Consider the following 23,131-nt stretch of genomic DNA (forward strand, 5'->3'; position numbering starts at 1 on the left):
CTAGTGTGCCATTTTAATTTACAATTGCACAGAAAATGCAAATAACAATCCTAGCCGGGAATGATTAATGCAGTATTGGCAGTGTGGCTCCTTTGGGACTTTCAAAGCAGATTATTTTCTTTAAACAGTAGACATTTCTTAATATTTTAATGTAATTTAATTTAATTATGACCTTGATCACAGTTAGGCCTCATTGTATCTTGTAACCATGACAATAATAAAATATATTTAATTTTAACCACATAAACAGTTTTGTTCTTCAAGACCTCAAATCCCTCTCCCCCCCCCCCCCCTCCAAAAAAAAATGGATAGTTCTTAACTGTTAACATTCCAGATATTGTTTTAAAATGGTAATTTAAAGTACTCTTAAAGATATCTGAAATTAGCCATGCATAGCCCAGTTTGGAAATTTGGGGACCCAGTTCAGAATGTCCTAACTGTTCATAATAAAGTAGTAAATAGTATGTCTGCATCAGCTAATGTCTTGATATTGGAAGGCTCTTATATAGGTTGCCGCCATATTATGACCATGATAACCACTTGCCTTCACACACAGGTGTTCTTAATATGCAGTTAGACTCTAGTAAATTTGATGTTTCTAAATTTATATTAGCTTCTCTCCTGTATATTATGTATTTTAGTGACAGTTTGAGGTTGTGTTTTCTTAAGCTGTTCTTTAATGATGTATGCCTGTAAGTCTGCCAAGGTGTGTGAGCAATTAAAGCCTAAACATAGTTGAAATATGTTCTGACAAGTTGCAACTATATCCCTAGAATTGTGCATTTTAAAATATCATTATGTTTGCAGCATTTTGAAACCTGATATTTTGTAATTTCTCTTTTATATTTTAAAGGTGCTAGAAAAAAAGCTGACATTAAAATGTCATCCATAAGACCCACTGGAAGCCTAGTGACCCTTGTTATGGTGGACTTAATAAAAGGCTTTCTTATTACACAGTGGTGCTATTCCAGTTAATACATTTAGTTCCCCTAATCAAACACTTTTTGATGATTAATTACGGTACCAAGAACATACAATACTTATCTAGTAAAGTTGATGGCAACTACAACTCTGTTACACATTTGGACAAAAATAAATATACTACCTTCTTGTTTATTTCTATGAGCCATGCTTTTAATTACAGTTTGCAGTTTTTGCGGCATTTTCAAGCTACATTATATTATCTACGCTGTTAATTGATTATTTGAATTCATTATCTAGACTGTGGTATAGTCAATAATTTATTTTTCTCTGTTCAATCCGAGATTTTCTAATGCAGAATTAATCTTACACTTTGATTTTAATTATAATGTCAACACAGATTTATCGTTTGCCAAATAAAGTAAGGTTGACTACCGAAATCAGTTTTATTTGACTGGGTTTTTCACATAAGTACCTTTCATAAATTAATTAATTTATTTTTGATTTTATAGGTGCAGCGAGAGCTGGCAGCTGTTATTGCATTGAAAGCAAGAAAATCTGGTAAGTAGTAATTAATCAATGCCACATAAGCATCAGATTTGATGTCTGTTGGTATATACAATATTACTATGCACTTTCAATAATGTAATGGAAAAATCCTTATTCTCACAACTCTGCCCATATAGGATTTGTTCATTGAGCAAGTACGGTAATTAGTTAGCACCAGCCTAAATCTTATAAAAATATTTCCATACTTTTAACTGCATACACACAGTGGAGGCAGCTATTTCAATATTTGTCAGAATGTAGACTTGGTAATTGTAACATCATGCCTCAGTGTTGTCACTAATTTCTATTAAATGCGTAGGCTAAATATTATTTGGCTGTCTTCATATATTGATGACATTTCCCGTTTTTTACTCCAACATATAGATTATGTACTTAAAATTAACGTAGTAAGTGTTTATGGAATGTCCAGACAACTCCCAGAGTGCTCACCTTCCACAAGGTGGGTGGGGGCATTACACAAATTGCATAATAAAGCACGACCCATGCTCAGTAAGTAACTAATGGCAACGAGTGGGGTTTGATAATGTGATCACCCCACCCACTTTTCTGACTGATCAGGATAGTAACTATGGTCATAACGGTTCCTTCTCTGCCCTTCCCTGTGCAGGCTTCTTCCTCCCCTCCTGATCTCTGCTCTGCTCTGCTCTTCAATTTACATATGACTGTCCTGACAGTGCTTATTCTTATAGTACAACAAGCTACCCTTCTCACTCTGCTCCATCATTCCTTCTCCTGTCACTCCTTGTACCTCTTCCTTCTGCCCCTCTGTTCCTGCTCCTGTCACTGCTTTTACAATCCATTGTCTGTTCCTCAATTTCTGCTCCTGTAACATCTTCTGCACTTTAATTTAACTAAGACTGTGCTGTCAGTGCTTATTCAAATAGTACAACACTTTAGTATATATCACCATACATTACACTGCTCACTCTGCTCCACCATTCCCTCTCCTGTCACACATTGTATACTCCTCACTCTGCTCCACCCTTTCTTCTCCTGTCACTCCTTGTACACTCCTCTCTCTCTGCCCCCCAGCTCAGCCAGCCTGTCTGTTTCTATACTGCTCTCCCTGCTCCTACATTCATGCTCCTATATCTGCTTGCACACTCCTATCCCTTGGTCCTGCATTCATGCTCCTATAACTGCTTTCACACTCCTCTCTATGATCCTCCATTCATGCTCCTATAACTGCTTGCACACTCCCTGCATTTATGCTTCTATAACTACGTGCGTACTCCTATCCTTGCTCCTGCATTCATGCTCCTGTAACTGCGTGTGCACTCCTTTCTCTGTTCCTTCATGTCATGGCTTATGAACTCTTGTGTCTGCGCCTCTGTTCCTCTCACTTCTTGTACACTCCTGTCTCTGCTCACACAACTGCTTCTATCTGCTCCTGACACAATGCTAGTGGCATATTAGGATAGTACTAACAGTGACAGGAGGAGCAAAGAGAAAATTGCACACCAGGCACAATTATTTATTTAATTGCCATTGAATACAACACAAATCTGATCACTAGATACAATTGTATTCTGTGCACAAAAGAGCTGTCCAACAGGGCTGTCTTAACGCATGGGCACGCTGGGCAGTTGCCCGGGGGCCCCATGAGCATAGGGGCTCCATAGGCTTTCAAAGTTTTCAGCATATTATTCCAGGAGATTTATTCAGAACCTTCAAACCCTCTTTATTGAAAAGTTTAGGTGGACTAATCACCTCAGTATCAGCTGTTATCTGTACATGTGATCTTGCTGTTGTGAATACATATCTTGACCTTAATGAAAACAGCGTACACGTACTAAGTGTACATCAGTGGGTGAGTGGTTGTGTAGGTAGGGCCCCAGTGCACTACTTTGCCCGGGGGCCCATAATGTTGTTAAGATGGCCCTGCTGTCCAAGGCAACAATAGTAAACAACTCTGGTTAATGCTATAACTACATGGCTAAAAAGTGCAGAAGAGCCATATACATAAAACAATGTATTTAGTAAAAGTTAGGGAGAGTATATGTGTATAAGCCAACACATCAAAGTCATCTGAAGGTTTAAAACATATTTAATCCTTATTTGGCTTTGAGTTACTTTGATATAGTTAAGAATGTGGCAAAAATCTCAGAAATTTGTGCATTTCTTTCTTTAAAAAATGTAACTGGTATCCACAAACACTTGTAATTTAAACAACAAATCAAAGATGACTAAGTCCACGGCGCAAAACAATGTATCAAATCAAAAAAGGCTGCCTGTAGCAAACTATATAGGAAACACCAATCCCTATCAAACATATATATACACACAGCAAATTTGCAAACAGGCGCCAATCATCTAAAAATCCACCAAAATATAAAATCAATAATAAAAAGTCCAGAAAAAGTATATATAAGTATAAAGGACACGCTTTTTGCCCTTCTGAGCACGTTCAATTTAATCGAGGGAAACTCTACATTATTGGATTGATATTTGTGAAGAACTACATCTCGGGTATGATTTGGGTTTTACCACACTACCTGTCCGGTATTATCGAGTGATATTATATATTAGAGGACCGACGAATCTGAAGAGTTACATCTTGCATACAGGCTTGTTTCACTATACTATTTGGTGAGTGCGCAACCCTGAGGGGTTAAGTTTAACCCATCATCACGTGAGGTGTTCCCGTTTTTCTATTATTGCACGGAGTACATAAGGTTTTTTTTTCTCCTCCATCTACATTTTTGGTATATATGTGGATTGCACTATGTTTTTTCTCCTTCTCTTTTACATGTATGACCTATGAGAAATTTTGAAATATTCGACTTGATCAGAAGATTCCATAACTGTGCCTTTTGGAACATAGGACTTCCTTTATACTTATATATACTTTTTCTGGACTTTTTATTATTGATTTTTTATTATTGATTTTACACTTTCTGTAATTTGTAGGAGACTGGGGTCTCCCTACCATTAGGTGAACCTAGGTCTAGGTCACCAAGGTTTAGGGTGTGCCTAATATTACTCATCCGTATTTTTAAAATGATAAAGGTTCCTATAAACGGTAATATTTTTTGAGCGCTCGTTTTCAGCGTTAATACCCCCCTACAGTTTAAAGGTAAAAGTACCTGTGTTTTATTTGTGTACTTTTTTAGTTAAAAGCAATAAAAAATGCATTTACCTTCTTTAATGGCTTGTCTCTATCTTGTTTGTTGTAATGCTGCCCCCTTGCTGCATGTCTTCAGTAATACAATTCTTTCAGCCAGTAAACTATATAACGCTATGAAACGTAGAACCATAGAACTTCCTCAACCACATAAATTTGTGGGGTTGTCTTTAAATGCCACTGATAGACGTGAAAGTGCTCTGCAGATCTTAACAAAGAAATGATACAGAGAAAAATAGATCATTGTGCCCCTTTATTTTCTTTTGTTTTGAAAAAGGATAAAAAAAGAAGTCTCTGTTCTCATCGCGGATCATTTATATGCATCCCAATGACACCATATGAAGATCATCTTAGCACAGAACTGAAAGGAAAAAAACAACTTTGAAACATAGTGGTCCATTGTTGTATTAAATGAATTTGCCCGGATACATGAGTCAGGAGAATTGTTCCTGATATAAGTTTAGTCACATAAGAACATTTCAGCTGTAACACAGATAATAAATATTCTACATAAATACCTCTTAAAGGTGCTTATTGACCTGATACTGATTCTCAACCAATGTGTCTGGACACACTTGTGTGTCATAATGCAGACCTAGATCATACTTATCAACTTTATGGATTTGTCTTCCGGGAGCCTGCCGGGGGAGGTGGGCGTGTGAGGGGGGTGGGGTGCCAAAAATCGCGTCATTTTGGACCCGTCCCCTGTGACTTAATGACGCAAACGCGGCATTTTACACCGGGGTCGGGGGCCAAATGCCACGATTCACTGAGAATCGCGGCATTTTGGACTAAATTTGGGAGATTACCATACTCTCCCGGGAGTCCGGGAGACTCTCCCAAAATGCGGGAGTCTCCCGGACATTCCGGGAGAGTTGGCAAGTATGACCTAGACATGTCACCAGAATTTACCTGGGATAAGTGAAAATTGTTAAGACAAACAAATTACAGTATGCAGTGAAAATATGTGAAATATATTTTATTAAACTAAAAGTAAAATTAAAAGAAATGGATGATTCCCGTTTTTACACATCTTTTTCCTTATCCACATGCTACAGTGGTAAAGGTCATCTTTAGTTTTAAACTAGAAAGTCTGTAGAATTTTTAGGAGAGTGGATCCCAATTGGTGAAATTCCTGCTGATACAGCTTCCACCTAATTAACCTCAGGCCATTATTAAAATATGCAAAGCACAGAATCATGAGTAAATACTTAAAAATCAAAGTAAAATGCAATTATTTTAGTTTACAGTTATAAAATAAGGATTACATTAAACAATACCATGTCTTTCTGCATTGTGAGAACATAGCAGAGGAAAACACTTATGTTATTTCATGCACCATTCAATCAGAAAATGTTAATGCATGATGACCGGTATATGTTAATTATGGGAAAATGTACTAATGTATGTTTTGTGTAAGGTCTGCTTGCTGAGTACAGTAAGGGTACTTGTTTCTTAACTTCTGAAATACATCATGTAAGCATCCTAAACTTTGTGTGCACATGTGGGAAATATTATGGTGGGACATGGTTATACTGTATAAATTAGAGGGTGTGTGTGTGTGTATATGTGTTATACTCGTCTTTAAACAGTGGTGTATTTAAAAGTACCTATGGTGTGTGTCATGATGTCCTATGGCCATTTCGGGGCCCTTCAAGCACCTTTGACAAGGGCTGCCACCTTGTGTTAGTGTGGCAAGCATTATGGTAGGGTTTGGGTTATACTGTATATATTGTGTGTCTATGTATTTGTGTATGTAAATATATATATATATATATATATATATATATATATATATATATATATATATATATATATAGTGTATATGTGTGTGTGTGTGTGTGTGTATGTATATATATATATATATATATGTATGTATATATATATATATGTATGTATATATATATATATATATATATATATATATAATATATAATATATATAGCCACTGCAAAGTTACAATTATTTACTTTTTTATTTTATGTTTTTTGGAACTTTTTAGTTCCCATCCTGTTATATGTACTTTTTGGTTTAATATGATTGTGTATGCTTTTGTAATGTGCATAGAGGCAGATGTTTTGTATGCAGGGCTGGCACGATATCCTGATTGTTCATCGCTGCAATTTTAGTCTGATATCGTGCTGTGGCTGATCAATTAAATCAATGTCACTTTACACTAGGCTTGTATTCTCTGTGCCCTGTATAGCTGGCACCTGTATTTTCCCCCTTACAAACAATAGGGCAGATTTATACATTGGGGGTGCAATTTTGGCAGACTTTCTGAAGCAAAAGGACTGTCTGACAAATTACCACCATTAAAACATCAGTGACGTGATGTATCTGCATCGTTCTATCATACAATAACATTGTCAATATGAGAAAATCACTGTGTTCTGTTCCTACAGTGTGACCAATCTGGATGTCTGTGCATTCTGCTCTTTTAATCTCTGCGTTCTGCGTAATTCTTTTGTCAATGAAAGGAAGTGTTTCTGTGTGTCTTTCTTCAGTCCCGCTTCCTTTTACTTTTTTTCCCAGCAGATAGACAATCCCCAAGATATTGATGCATAAATACAGCTGTTTGTTTATAATCTAGGCCATTCTACATATATTTATATGCATATTTATAACTGCACTAAAGTCAAAGTAAAGTTAATAACATTTGCATAATGGGTTTTTGATATATTGTGGTTCTCTATGTATAAGGTTGTAGAAACTTAGGCTAATTGGTTTTTAATCTCTCTAGCATTTCCAAATTAAAAAATCAGGGCGATAACATGCTCAGCCGGGAGATACCTCCAGTTATTGTTAATAAGATCCTGTGTTTTTATAAAAGAAGAGGAGGAGGGGAGGGGAGGGGGGGTATGGTGCTTTTGCATGGAGTTACGGTATTGAAAGAAATCCCCATTTATTTTTGGCATATCTGAATATCCATAGCACTAATTAGTTTCCTTTTTTGTAATTTAACTGATTTACTTAGCAAAACATGCCTTTTAGCACTTGTTATCTGGGCTGCCTTTTCCCAAAGGCTCATGGAGTATTCCTGAATTAATGAGAGACTCTACAGCACATTTTCGTAAAACAGAAATAGCTACAGTAGATACATTGTACGTGGAGACATTGGTAGAAAATGATGGATTGTTACCTATTATAGCAAACACGGCATCTGCTGTCCTGTATCTTCATAACCATAAAGTATGTAGCAAGAAGAGTGGGTTATCTGGGCTGCTGTATGCCTTACTGCAGAAACATTTGCAACATTTTCTTTGTCTGGTGGCTGTGTTTTTTATTATTATTATTATTATTATTTATTTAAAAAAATGTTTCTGTATATTTTAGTAAATGTAGCAGATATTAATTTCCAGCTTTGAATATACTCAAAGCATCTATTGCCTTTATGCAAAACCATGAACACATGGAAAACTCAGAGATGTAATGGGCACAGCTATGACAACCCAATCAGGGCAATCGGCAGAACAGAGTATTTCAGCTCTGCATACTTGTGTATGTCCAGCTTAAAGCGGGAAGGGCTAGGTCATCATATAGCCAATGTAAGCACTATCAGCAGGACACGTAAGGCTGTTGTGAATCTGATCCTGGAATAATGCCATGTCGGTCACTTCTATATAAAATAAAATGTATACATCTGATTTGTAAATCTTGAGCATCTAGGGTGGTTGTTGGAGTGCACAACAATAACCTGCATTTCTAATTTAATAACTGTCCTCATTGATTGTGATTATGGTTCCTACATCTAGGTAAAGGCAAATGGGCTAATTCAATATTTTTAATATGTATAGAACGCATCTTATCCCAAAAGATGGTTTCTAATAATGATTCTAACATCATATTAGATTATATTAAACAATAGCTTGATTTTTTTCAAGCTGATGTGATAATTAGTCATCCTCTTCTTAATATTATACACCCACTGTGATAATTGGTATCTACCTCCTTTGAGACCATCAGACGGTAGGTATTCTTCTACTCAAAGTCTGTTTTATTTCTTTGGGATTGAGCCATATCTTTCTACAGACATCTGGCAACCAAGTTATTCTCCAGTAAAGGAGCCTGACATTCATAAAAGGAAAAGATATTATAACAAACTAATTATAGGGTGCAGTGAGGCAAATGCGACTGAGCTCTCTCTGTAGACTGCACAGGAAGTAGAAGCTGGTTTTGAGATTAACATAGAGGTACTGGAGCAGCATCATTAATAGTCATTTTACCTTGTCTTAAAATATGCAATTCCCTTAACATCCTGTGTGTCATGCAATGATTAAAATAACCAGCCCTTTGTGTGTGTTGAATTAATATCTTGTATGAAATCGCAAAAGCATTTGAAATGGATGTGCTATAGGGTTATTCTAGAACCTTGGATCAAATAGGTCACACAAAGTATTATGGATAGCTAAATACACACAAATTAGATTTCATGGCTTACGATTAAGGAACTTTCATTTTGCCCTCATACTTGGGGTGTTTGCAGCAATGCCTTGTGTGAGGCCTATTTCACTGTAGGTTTTCTGGTTATTGACTTGGTCATCAAATGTCTGCATTTCTAATATCCTTATAATATAGTGTTTGGGGCATTTCATCCCTTATGAGTTACAAGTAGGTGACAGGGAAAGTGGTACAGTCTGTGACGACATGATTGCTGTAATACATTAACCCATCTTATCTTAAAATAAAAACATAAGGGGGTAGATGTATTAAACTGCGGATTTTGCAATTCGTTGATATTCGGTGACACTGCAGAGGAAATTTAAAACTGCAATGTTTAAAGGGAAAACTTAGCTTTTTTTTTATTAGTTTTTCTTAAATTTTTGAACAAACAATTGACAAGTACATTGTATGAGAAATCAGTTACATATTCTGATGAGTTCAAATACAGTTAGGGTTTTCAGAACAATTTGGCATCAGGTTTCAACATTAAACATAGACCAAGTAATTGTACTGTTATGATTATATGGAAGCATTGTAAATATCCTTATACGTATTCATCTATGCATATAACTGATAAGGACCATTATCTGCTGAAGAACAAAGCTGAAAAAAACACAAATTTAACAAAACATAGAAACATGGGAAGGGATGAAGGGGGAGGGAGGAGAGTAGTTGTATTTTAGTTAATAAAAATAAAATAAAGGATATAGATCAAACCTTTATCAATAAACTGTGTCCTTAGGGGGTTCAGGAGGGTCAAATTATTGGCTTAAGGGATTATCCTCCTGCCATTTCAAAAGTCAAACAAATTAAATTTAAATTTCAATTTTAGATTCCAGAATTTTAGGTTTTTGGGTTTCAACCAGTCTAAGTAAATACCAGGTAGTATATTCAAATAGTTTAAAAATGTTTTGTTGAACCGAGGGCTCCAGCCATTCAATATATACGCCCCATTTTTTCTGGAACCTCAACCCACCTTTTTCTATATCTGAGAGAGTGGCTCTCCTGTAAAATATACAATATTTAAAATTTTCAATTTTGAGCATTCCTACTGGTGATATCCAATATCGCAAAAATCAGCTTCTTTGTTATCATAACTATTACCTTCAGAGCAGCTAAAACATCAGAGGACGGTAAAAAATCTTTCCAACTACTGAAATCAGCCAACAAAAGAGGTTCTGCGGCTAATATAACCCCTATCTTAAAAGCCAAATTAATAAAGTTAACAAACTTATACCAATATTTCTTAACCTTCCTGCAGCCCCAGAAATGATGTAACCAGTCCGCTCTTTGAGATTTGCATTTTGGATAGAGACCTGTCTCCCCTTCAACCATAAAACATCATCTTGTCTGTGGAATATATGCTCTATGGATCACCTTTAAGTGTACTTCCTGGAGACGGGCAGTAGATAGTGATTTCCAAATGGACTCAAAGTGGCAAGTTAAAGTAATTGGATCATTTATACTGATATCTTTTTGCCAAGCTTCCACTGTTCGTTTCCAGGGGATTGTAAGTTGTGTAGATACCAGATTTGCGTAAATAAATCTAATTTTAAACTTAATGTTTTTCTAAAGGCAAAACTTACCTCTAAAGACATTGTCATTTTAAATTTCCCCTGCAAAGATGCCGAATATCGGCAACTTGCAAAATCAGCAGTTTAATGCATTACCCCTAGATTGGATGGTTGCCATGGCTGTTCAATCGCATCTTAACACAGGCATGCTCTCTAAATTCTCCAGGCTGGTTAAATCACATAGAGTTTACAGAGTCGTGATCTTTTCAGCCGACGGTTATGACAGGTGAAGAGCACAGATCTTAGGGTAAAAGTTTTAAAACGTCTGTATGCATGAATCAGCATGCGGATTGTGACATATTTATTTTCAGTTGTTAGTACAATCGTAGATAACACATTGGTCAGAAAATTCTGCAGTGTGTACCTAGCCTTATGTGTGTTAAAGGTATAATGAGGTGTTATAACGAGGGAGCACTGTATACATCAGGAAGAACTGTCTCTGATGTAAAATATATGGGGATTCTAGTTTTCTTCTAGGCTGAGAGGAATAAAGACTATACAGATTGTGTCGGCATAGACTTAAGGACATTGTGTTTGGCTGTTCTCCAAAGACTACAGACTTTATGCCTATGTTGGATTACAAGGAAATTTCCCAGGAAAATACAGTATTTGGAAATATTTTTCCATCTGTATTTTGTATTCTCTTCTAGGACTGAATGTTGCCGATGTAGCATGGTCGCTGAGAGAAAGTATTTAGTGTAATTTCTTTTTCTTAACCTCTGTAGAGTGGCGGCCTGATTTTCAAAATACTTAATAAATGAGTCTAAAAATATACAACATGTATGGAACTGGTGTAATAGAGGTATAGCAAACATTTGTGCCTCGATAAACATCACAGTTGTTATGTCGAGGGAAGTGAGATGGAAGCAGGAATCCATTAAATTAAAACATTTGAGTTCTACTCAGCACATAAGTGACTTTGAGCTTTTTGCATACTTTTGTTGCATTCAGCGGAGTTTAATTCTTTACACTAATAGAGCTCTACAACTCATGTCCATGCACGTTTCAAAAGCTGGAGAGACACACATCACAGACCGGAAAATATTTACTATGGACACTAACCGTTTGGCATAATGCAGCTAAATAGAATGCAAACCAATAGGTAAAGGCAAATGTTTGGCGATGTTTTGGATAAAGCATTATTTATCCAGAATTTTGATTTGATTTTAAAACATAAAGTAGTGATTTTCTCATTAGGAAGCATATATTGTTTTTACAATATTTGAACATTACATTTGTACCAATATCTACCATGCCATTGATATTTTAATTGCACAATAAGTCTTCTGTGGATGGAAGGAGGCTGATTTTCGGAAAGGAAAATCAGATTTTGCATTTGAAGATTATTTGGGAAAGAGTCACAATTGTGGGTAAGACCTTTGAAGAATTTCATAAGACAATATATTGTGTTTTGAAAACATCGTGTGATACACAAGCAAGGAATTGTAAGGATAATTGTGAATATAGTTGTTTATCTACGTAACATCCATTGACTGGTTGGCTTGATGGCTATTTAGTAATGGGTATAGGTGTAAGCATCCACAAAATTTGAAACTGTAAAATTGTAGCTTATTTATTTAATGCAGCTTAAATGCAATTATAAAAGTCCTTGTTAACGGCACACTTTTTTCTTTCATTTTGAATTATTACGGCATTGTTGAAATTCTCTTTTCATGTTCTTGTACAGTCAGTGATGAAGAGGAGTTCAACTGCCCAGAAGAATCCACTTCGACACATTCCGAGCATACATCGGACACGGAGGTAATTTTCATAATCGTTACTAAATCTGAAATCTGTTAAATGTATAGTAACTGTATGTGAGAATACCGGACTTATGTGTAGCTCTGTCCTTGTTGGTCCGCCAGCAGTCGTCTTATGCGCTAGGTGAATGGACCTGGTACTTTCATGAGTTCAGAATCACTTGGGCAAAAGCAACTGGAAAGATACAAATGTACCGTTATTTTATTTACAAATCACACTGTAAAAGCCAGAGGGTTCACCACACAGAGAACCTACTGGACTATTGTACTATAGAGGCTATAGTTACTGTTTTCTGGAGCACTGTCACGTTCACTGAGTCAGACTGCATGCCCAATGTCCTCCTGCTTTTGGCAGGCCCTAAAAGAAGCATAATCTACAGAGACTTAGCAGATCCTATCTTAGGCATGATCTTGAACCAATCCAACAGGAGCTGTAAACCATATTCAGATTGCCATTTAGAAGCGAGAGAGAGAGCAGCAGCATATATGCTTTGTAATGTATCCCACCAGTTATTTAATAAACCTATAGAACTGAAGGTCTAGTCTTCACCTACAGTAGCCCATATTTCTGTATATCTATATATGCGCACCGGTACTCAATTTCCTCAATGTGCAATAATATAGGTTTATATTTATGAAATGGTAACTGAATACAGAAGGCAGAATCGTCAAGTACAATCCCATCCAAAGTAGAAGTATACAGCAAACAGAATAGTTGGGGTCCAAATCTGTGGTCAGGTAAGGATAATCGGTAAAGAGGTTGTACAGGTGGCAGACAGGAATGGTCAGTAAACAAGCTGGTCAACAATCCCAACAGACAAACAACAAAACAGATACAGAGTATATTGTCTAAGCAAGCCAATGCTATAACAGAGAATGAGTGTACTGCTGATAGCCTTATAAAGCCACCTGGAACCAGTCCCAATAAGTCAGTCAGTCCAGCCCTCACTGTGCCAATCAGTGTGTCAGGGAAGTTAAGGGTTGTCAAGGCAAACAGTGTAAACACAGGAAATAGGCTGAGTTGTATTGGAATGCCTCAATCTGCCACTGTTTCTATCCCAACCGCTGTTAATAATTCTGACAACTGTTTTTATAGACTCAAAGCCTGTCTCACCCTGGCCATAAATTCAAATAAAGACTTGAAATCTACTCCAACACTGAGGGGTGTTTGAGCAGAAGTATCTATTTAGCCAAGGGGGTAGTCTGGCCTGAAGTGGGCAATTGGGATGGGATTTGACCACGCCAAAGAGTAAAGTGCTTGTGAGCATGTCCAGTTTATTTCTTCTGTGGATATTTCAAGGTGTACATCTGTCTTGTTCATGTCACATGACTGTGTTCAATAAAGTCATTCTATATTATTATTATTATTTTTTTAATATATATATTTCAATTTTTTTTATTGCTATCACTTGTGACAATATACATTTAAATACATACAACAGTGCATGAAAATGTGTATGTCTTCAATACAATCAAAGCTATATTGACAGCATCGTAAACATCATGTTATACAGCCATATCAAATACAATAGAAATCCTATACAGTCCTAAACCACACGGGACCCATGTTAGCCCTCCGCTCTTGTCTCACATCATAACCCAAAAGTGTAATGATTTGTTGCACTTACCACGTAATAATTTATATAATAATAGGAGGATCTCTAGGCACATTTCGGAGTTCATATCAAGCTGTGTTTTGGAGACATTCTCTTATTTTAAGTTTGGTAGCAACAGGAACTGTATTAATATAGCTTTCCCACATGTCAAAGAACGTTTCAACTTGATTTTCTTTATCAATTAGTGCCTCATCAAAATCCATTCTAAATATAAAGTTAAGTTTTTCTTTGAACAGGGAGATTGGAGGATCCAGTATCCAGCCATAGGTGTAGGATAGACTTGCGCGTAGCAGCACTGATAACTAATAATGAACGCCTACATCCTTTTGACTTCTTTTAGTTAGCCGGAAGAATTCCCAGTATGGCCCACTCAGACGTTAGTGGAACATAGTTTAGCAGAGAATTTTCCGCATAGCATTTTACTTGAAGCCAAAATGGTTGTATCATGGGACATCCCCACATACAATGACATAGATCTGCATCAACAGAATGACACCGAAGGCAATTGCTGGATTGCAAGAGACCCATTCTAAAGCGCTCCTGGGGGGTCAAGTATGTACTGTGATAAATATTTAAGAACATCTCAGTATACGTATTAGCTGATATCAGTTTACATGACTTGAACAAAGTATTAAGTAATATTTTTGCGGTTAGATCAAGGAAATGTGTCGACCACTGCGATATACCTGAATGTGTGGTAAAGTAATCTATCACATCTCTCCCTCATCATTCCATAATGAATGGTAATAGCCTGGCATTTAGGAGTAGGCAAGAAAAGTATAGGGTCTAGGGGGTTGTCCCAATCCACATCTGAAAATGTTCGAAGGACCCCTTTAATATAATGTTGAGCCTGCAAAAACGCCATTGGTTAGGCTCGCACAACTTCATATTTATTTGATGCTTCTAGAAATGTAATGGGTCTCTCTTCTCACTTATTAACCAGTTTGTAAATCGTAGTAATCCTTGTCGCTCGCCATATTGTGAATGGATAACTTGCCGCCCCCCTATGAAAGTTTGGATTGTGTATTAAAGGTAAATGTAACGAGTTCTGTGCATTGATACCATGTTTATGACGTAAAATGCACCATATTCTTTGAGTGGTCCACAAAAGTGTATTGTCCCCAACTTCATCGGGGATCTGTTGATCAGAAAGGTGTAATAAGGCCTTTAAGTCAAGTTTTGGAGTAAATTGATTTTCTAAGTGCGTATTAGCGTGTTTATATTAATATTTAACAGCAGGGATCTGAGATAAAAGGTGCAATGGCTTATCTCAGACTGAAATTCATCCAATGTTTAGCCATCCAATATACATTAAAAAAGCTGTTTCAACACACTTTTCTATTTAGACTGGGGAATTTCCATAAGGTTTTCTAGCTACACATAGACTCACAGAAGAGCGCCCACCTTTGGAAAGTGCTAATCAAGATAACACCGTCCCCCAGCCCTAAATAAGGGTAACTTGAGAACAATACGAACTAATATTCATTACACAATTTACACAGGCCTCACTAGTTTTATACCACTAAGAGGTACCTCTATCCCTTCTAATGACTGTCTTGTAATATCCCTCTAAACAGAATAACTATCACTAGTAACATACACTAAACTCTATCACCGTTACTTTAACTTTGCTAAAGCATACCACACAAATACAATTAAGTATTAGACAAATGTATACAATCATACATTATTTGTTAATAGGCAGTTCAAATACAGATTACCTCTTCTTCTCTTTCATAGGTAATTTGATAAAACATGCTCCCTTGTCCGTCTTTCCTCCCAATTTAACACCAATGCAGAATACAATTTACACCCCGCTCCTCAAAATCCAAAGCGGTTCTTTGTGAAGACAGGGGGTTCGTTAGACTCCATGCCTTGGGAAGGCCACTGCTAACACTGACTGATAGAAATCCCCTGATAATCGTAACACAAGCTCCCCCTCATTACATGTTGAGATATGTAGTTCGCTGTCTGCAGTGGAGGCATCCAAAGCACTCGGGTTGCCAGCGCCACATTTGCATTAAAATAAAATGTAGTTTTATCACATAAATGTATGTCTCACATAATAAGCATTAGACAGGAGCTTCAAGTTTAAGTTTGTGAATTATTCCTTACATCTTTTTCATTCTGACATCATGACATGACTCGTGTCACATGCAGCTCTGTCAACAATTACACAATCACATGAGCGTAGATTGTTGCCTCCCACAAGAGCAGCATACTTGCCTCCTGAAATACTCTGTACTGATGTTGAAATTAAGATATTCTGCTCAGCTACAAGATGTTCTCTCCCAGCCACTTAAAAACTGGGGACATCTGGGAGGTGTAAATGAAATACTATAAGATGCGTTGACCCTATTTATATGGACTTAAAAACCATATCTACCCTCAGCTAAAGAATGTTCTTCACATTACTAGCTAATGTAAAGATCTTGATTTCCTTGAAAATAGCCATCGTTATGGTTCCTCATGTCTACATACTAATCCGGAGATGAATCCAGCTGAGAGCTAAAGGGAGGGAGATTAATCAATGACTGTGAGACTTTGCATTAACTTAGTAGAGTAATATTGTCTAGACATAATGATGACTGAGTGACCATGCAGATTTGTGGATCATTTATTGAGTCTAGAGACCAGTGCATATTTGGGGAAAATTAGTAAAGCAGTAAACGCATTTTGTACACTTGTGACTCTGTACACTCACATTTTTTACTCATTGTGATGTATTGCAATATTTTATTTGCATGTACATACATAATATTTAAAGAAACCATGTATTTTTTGAAAGTGTAACATGGGCCAACGGAATGCATTAAGCGTGACAGGGGAAAGCCACACTTGCCAGCTCTCCTGTCAGCCCGCCTGAGCTGCGAAAAATATTCTTTACGGCGCAGGCATCTGCCCCCTTAACATTCTAGTCCCCGCTCTGAACAGAGTAGGAGCAGTGGTATGGGGGAATGGCGGACCCGCATTGAAGCCCCAAAGGGAGGGGGGTGCTGGAGATTCCAGCACCGGCCCGGAGTATAAACATTATTTCTCGTTATAATGATGGTATTGTTCTATATGAGGCACTAGTGGGGGTGGGAGGGGGGTTTCTCCTTTAAAAATCTGTTTTACTAAATTGTTTGATAATGATGGTACTTGGTGGGACACATTCACATATAGGTGGGGCCTCTGCCAATCACTTGTCACGCACGATCTCTGTACTAGAGATGATCTGACACAATGGCTCTAATTGAATGCTTTATACCTGTGGCATCAGATCTCCCCTGTTACAGAATGAGACGCTGATTAGAGTGGCAGAGGTCTTGGCCAAGACCCTGCAACAAAAATAAAGCAAATGGTATGGACACAGGGGAGGAACTCCAACCAGAGCGCTATTAGTAGGAAGGGATTTGATCAAATTGATTTTTAACGTGGAAACCCCCTTTTAGTTGTAGTGGCAACCTTATGCTGCACTCTTCAGTGCTATACACTCAATATACATATTAGCTAATGGAATATATCTCCATTTCGAGGATTTATTACTTACTTATTTTAAATTTATGCATACAGATGCTATATGAGTTGTAACATGAATTCATGATGGAATGTGAAATGTACAGGCTTTACTTCCTATCCATCTCAACGTTACTTTCAACTTTCAGAAGTGTTAGCTCTTCATAAAATATAATGGAGTATTTTAGGAACACTTATACATAGCACATTATGGGGGGTATTCAATTGTTAGCGAGTTTGTAATTTCGAGCGAGTCAAGTCTTTTTTTCTTATTTTCGAGCGCGGAAACTTCTCCCGTAATTCTAATCTTTCTTTTTTTTTTTTTTTTTTTTTTTACCGAAACGGTCTTATCGCGCTCCAAACGTTTGTCAATGTTAAAGTATAGGCTGGATGCGAACCCTCAGCGGAAAAAGCTATTCAATTGTTTTTTAACGCTGTGGGTGAAACAGGCAAATCTGCTGTTTCATCTCGCACCTCCTTGATCTGCTCAAAGCAAAAAAAAAAAATTGAAGTTAAGAAAAATCTAAATTAAACTGAAAAAATAGGTGTAAAAGTTCATTAAAATAACCTGAAAACTGAAAAGTACTATTTTTTTTTAAAAAAAATAACAGTGTAATAATTTAAAAAAGTTTAAAAGTTCCCCCTTTAAAAAAATCCATTAGTGGTGCATGTATTTAAACTTTATTTTTTTTTTTTTTAGGGGGTGGGGGGGGTGGTTGTGCCTGACCTCAGTCAGCTCTCATCAAAATTGTGAAAGGTAGCATGTTATTTATTTATTTTTTAAAACCAAAAGCGTTTGCTCCCCACTCTATACTTAGTCTTAACCCTAGTGCTGGCAGGCTATTGCTGTGTGTGTTTAAATCTTTGAAAAATTTTGCGTAGGGTTCCCCCTATTTTCATTGAACCAGCACTAGGCAAACCAACCGGGGTGATAGGCACTATAGCGGGGGGGGGGGGGGGGGACGCAGTTTGGGTCCCACAGCCATAATGACTAAACACCCACAGACTGTTCAGCGCTGGCCTGGATTCCCTAGGGAGTGTGGTCCGCTGAAAAATGAAAGCGGGCCACCCAGCCCAGTGCCGATAGCACTAGGGCTCTTCCTACTACCGCTGTGGGTAGTAGGGTAATAAATGGGGATTTTGTATGAAAAAAAAAAATATTTTTTTTTTGCTGCTACTTGTCTAACTACAAGCACCAGCGTACCCATGGCACCCAGGGCATGTTTGCACTTGTAGAACCACGGCTGGCTGTGATCTGTAGTTCCACAAAGCAAAATGTTAAATAAAAGAACAACACCCTCATTCCAACCACAAATCTTTATTAAAAATAATAAAACCCCAAGAAATACAGTAAACACCCTCATGTACACTATAGATTTTTACTAAAAACAAAATACTCACCATGGACGAAATCCTCAGTTTTCTGATGCTTTACCTACACACGCTCATTTACACAAAGTCCCAACAAATATTTGTACCTTCGAAGAAATGTCCGGCTTGCCCACTGTCCCAGAAATATTTGTACCTTACAAATGTCCATGCTTGGCCAGTGTTCAAGAAATGTTTGTAAATGGCAAAAAATGTACCTGCTTGTAAGATCTTTAAATCTGCTGTCCAAGGGGGGGGGGTGGCATTGTTGCTTGCAGTGTGAGGGCCCTTCTTGATTGCAGTGTGAGGGCCCATTCTCTTGTGCAGTGCTGGGGCCCTTCTTGATTGCAGTGTGGGGGCCCAATCTCCTTTGCAGTGCTGGGGCCCTTCTTGATTGCAGTGTGAGGGCCCATTCTCTTGTGCAGTGCTGGGGCCCTTCTTGATTGCAGTGTGGGGGCCCAATCTCCTTTGCAGTGCTGGGGCCCTTCTTGATTGCATTCATTTTCTATTTTTTTTTTTTTTATACTAAAATGACTGCCTAACCACTCCTCATTTCAAACTCGCTAGCACCAATAATAGAGCGCGAGGGGGCGGATGCAATGTTAACAATTAAATTGAGAATTAATTTTTTTATAAAACGAGCGCTCGAACAGGAAAAAACTAGCGCAGTTTTTTTTTTCGAGCGCGGGATTTTCACCCGTCTCGCTATCAATTGAATATGCCCCTATGTTTGGAAGTTTTAACACAGATTAATCTGATTTAAACAGGTTGTTGATAAGGCAAGGATAAGACTTTCCTATGCTTCTAACTAGCGTGCTTTAACAGTGGTTTATATGATCCCTCAGTTATGCTGTGCTCCATGTACTGCCTAGTACTTAAGACCCTTTGTTGTGGCACAGACTATTGAAGTCTGTAATGTTTGATTTTGATGCTTTCATTTATGTGTGCAGCCTAGCTGCATGTATTTGCAGTTCCATTCATCCCCTGTGTAATTCTCACATTTCCCTCACTGTCAGTGGCACATAATTCACTTATGATGGAACGTTTGTTTTTTTTTTCCCCTGGGAGAATGATATCCACTGAACTATCCATCTTGTTACACAGAGCACTGCCTGGACTGCTTGTCCTCTGCGCTTCCCAGCAAAGCCTCATTTGATGTTGAGTTACAGATAATAAACACAAACTCTATAATCCATAATTCACTGCGCTGCCAATCACCCGCTGGCAGTATGTAGTCTAGACCTAATATTTGAAGTCTGTATACAAATGCCTGTCTTAAAACACCCTAATGCAATTACATATATTTTTATGATTACCCATATGTGTGCAAAAATAGGATGACATTTAAAAATTTAATATCGGTTAAAGGGAAACTTTACTGAGCCAATACATGTAAGCACGTCATGCATAATACTGTCTTACTGGACGTTGGAGCATTACAATTCCCATCATTGTCAATAAATTTGATTAAAGTATATTTTTTGCATTTTGAATACTCCTCTCATAAAGGACAACTAAACTCAAATCTAAACTAAAAAATATTGAAGGCAACTTTTTGTTCTGTTAAAAAGTTTGAGTTAAAGCAGTAATCCTGTGAAAAAAATTGGTGTGTTTCTTTCAGCATAAATAAATGGCAGGCTATAAGAAAGCCTGTCAATTAAATACTTTTCTTTGGTTTGCGTTAGGCTGCTGATTTATAGTTTTGCAACGTTTCCACAGTGCTTTGTAAGTACCATGGCAACCTGGACACATGATGTAGCGAGCAGAGAGGCTTCAGAACACTCCTCTGAGCTCTGACTGTACAGTCATGGCCAAAAGTTTTGAGAATGACACAAGTATTGATGTTCACAAAGTCTGCTGCCTCAGTTTTTAAAATGGCAATTCGCACATACTCCAGAATGTCATGAAGAATGATCAGATAAATTGCAATTAATGTCAAAGTCCCTCTTTGCCAGGAAAATGAACTTTATCCCAAAACAACATTTCCACTGCATTTCAGCCCTGCCACAAAAGGACCAGCTGACATCAGGTACTGTACTGTAATGTACTGTAAAATCCTCCCCCTCCTTCACATGAAATGCTGAGTGTATGTGTGTGACTGGTAACCATACTTGTCTACCCTCTAGAGAAGTTTTGAAAAGGAGACAATGATTTATAGGAGGATAGCTAAATAAAATTACATGCATGCTTAAAAGGTACTTATCTTGCTTTTTAAAAAAAAAAAAACAAGCTTTGTGTGAGATTTTAGCTTTAATTATATACTCCTCCCACATCTATAGGACAGTGTCCTAAGTGGATGTGAGGGAAAGCTGATTCTAAAGGCACTTCAGATGCGGTTACAGCACTGGTCATCCAGTCCTGCAATGCAAGTCTATGAAGCTGTTAGTCACTGTCTGCCTGGTTTAGTTAGAGAAGCACCTTCCTCCTGACATGAACACCTGCTGCAGAGGAGTGAAGGAGAACATGGTGGACTTCTTTAGTTAAGTATAAACACTCCAGTTATTTCATGAATATTATTATTCAGTTCAATAATACACAGCTTTTAATATACATTAATGCATTTTGGCCTACTCTCCCTAACTGAGTGATCTCCTAGACTTCAGGAAGAGAAGGCAAATCTCATGAAAAAGTGGTTACTTGTCTGCATTATCAAGCCCCTCCCACCTCAGTGAACACAGTGGGCAGGGTCGTGGTGATGCATTTACCATCATCATATGCTTTGCCCCACCCACTTGACAACAATTATTGGCATCAAGTACCGTCCACCTTCTTCTTTTTCCTACCTCGCTTCTCGTCAGTGAAGTATTAAAAATAGTAATGTGTTAATGTCAAATAGTGGCTTTACTTGCTCTTAACTTTTAAAGAGAAGTATTATTATAATGCCCAGGTGTAGCTAAGATTTTTATAGTCTCCTGTAAGTAATATCTATAGGTAAGTGGGTGAGATCTTATGCCATCACTTATAATTGGTGAGTTATGTCATCACTTTTGTCTTCGTTAGATTTAACGTCTAATATCATATTAAGTTACAGTAGGGGTTGCATTATTCCTTATAAATCAAAAAGTTATTCTATGACCTGCATTAAAGCACCCTTTATGCAGCCTTGAGCGTTTATATGATCACGGAACTCCTCAGTGACTTATGTCCTTATACAGTATTTTACAGTAGGGGGTACATTATTCCATATATTAGTCATTATTTATATAGCTCCAACATATTACACAGCGCTGTGCGATCACAGAATGTTTATACATTCACTTCAGTCCTTAACTCAGTGGAGCTTACAGTTCAAATTCTCTACTACAGGCACAAATAGGTGCTGCAGCTTCCTGTTGGAGTAAACTTGAACACTTAGATGAAACCAACACAAAGTGAATATTTTAACTCCACTTGGATAGCAACTTGGTTAGAATTTAACCTAATGTCCCAAGTGCTATGAGGCAGCAATTGTAAGTGTACTGCTACCATGGGAATAAGGGTAAATGGTAAGAAGTACATCTACCTTGCAGGAAAAATGGAATTCTCTTATATTTGTCAGTATTGAAAGTAGGGACATTTTCAGGAAAAAAAGGTCCAGAGACAAATCTTTTAAACCATGGACCAAATATGGAACAATTGGCATACAGAGAGGAAGCTGGTTATGTTATTTTTATACCTCCCAACTGCCCTGATTTGTGGGCCATGAAAGGGTGGGGCTCTCTAGAAAATGAGCATGATTGGGCAGGTTTTTTTTACCTTTGCATGGATTTGGGGTGGGGTTTATTTTATCCTAATTTTGCCTGGGTAAATGATGGGAGGTATGTTATATGCCTGCATTCAGTGGTATTAAAACTGTAGTATTTCTTAGCATTTAATATAAATATAGTCTGCAGGTAGTTGAGTCAATGGATATTTCATTGCTCGCTGCATAGAAATTGCTGGAGCAATCAATCAATACATGTGTGACATAACATGATAAAGTAACATGATCTGACCTGACTGGTTGTCACTTAATCTCTCCGTAGCATTTAATCAGTTTTTGTGTGATACATCGGGTCATCTGTTTAAACCATCCTTAAGCTTGTGTTCCTACCATAATGTTAAATTGCATTTGCCAGATATATTATATATAACATGATCTGTCATGTCCTTTGGACTACATGCTCCACATTCATCAACAACTGTATCTAGTTTGTTCTGCAAAACAAATGTAGCTCATACTCTGTGTAATATGAACATAAATGTTAAGAGGCACAATGAAGTCATTAGTATCTACTG

At 37.4% G+C, this 23,131-nt stretch overlaps 1 protein-coding gene across 1 annotated transcript in view; it reads left to right on the plus strand.

Annotated features, from left to right (window-relative positions):
* The window catches only part of RAPGEF5 (Rap guanine nucleotide exchange factor 5), a 178,221-nt gene that overhangs the window by 72,994 nt on the left and 82,096 nt on the right, over window positions 1–23,131 (plus strand). Inside the window, exons 8-9 of the mRNA XM_075212192.1 lie at window positions 1,434–1,482; window positions 12,320–12,393. Coding sequence (XP_075068293.1) covers window positions 1,434–1,482; window positions 12,320–12,393 — 123 coding nt within the window. The remainder of the gene's footprint in view (window positions 1–1,433; window positions 1,483–12,319; window positions 12,394–23,131) is intronic.

This window comes from Mixophyes fleayi, chromosome 5 (assembly GCF_038048845.1).
Source record: "Mixophyes fleayi isolate aMixFle1 chromosome 5, aMixFle1.hap1, whole genome shotgun sequence".
Lineage (NCBI taxonomy): Eukaryota > Metazoa > Chordata > Amphibia > Anura > Limnodynastidae > Mixophyes > Mixophyes fleayi.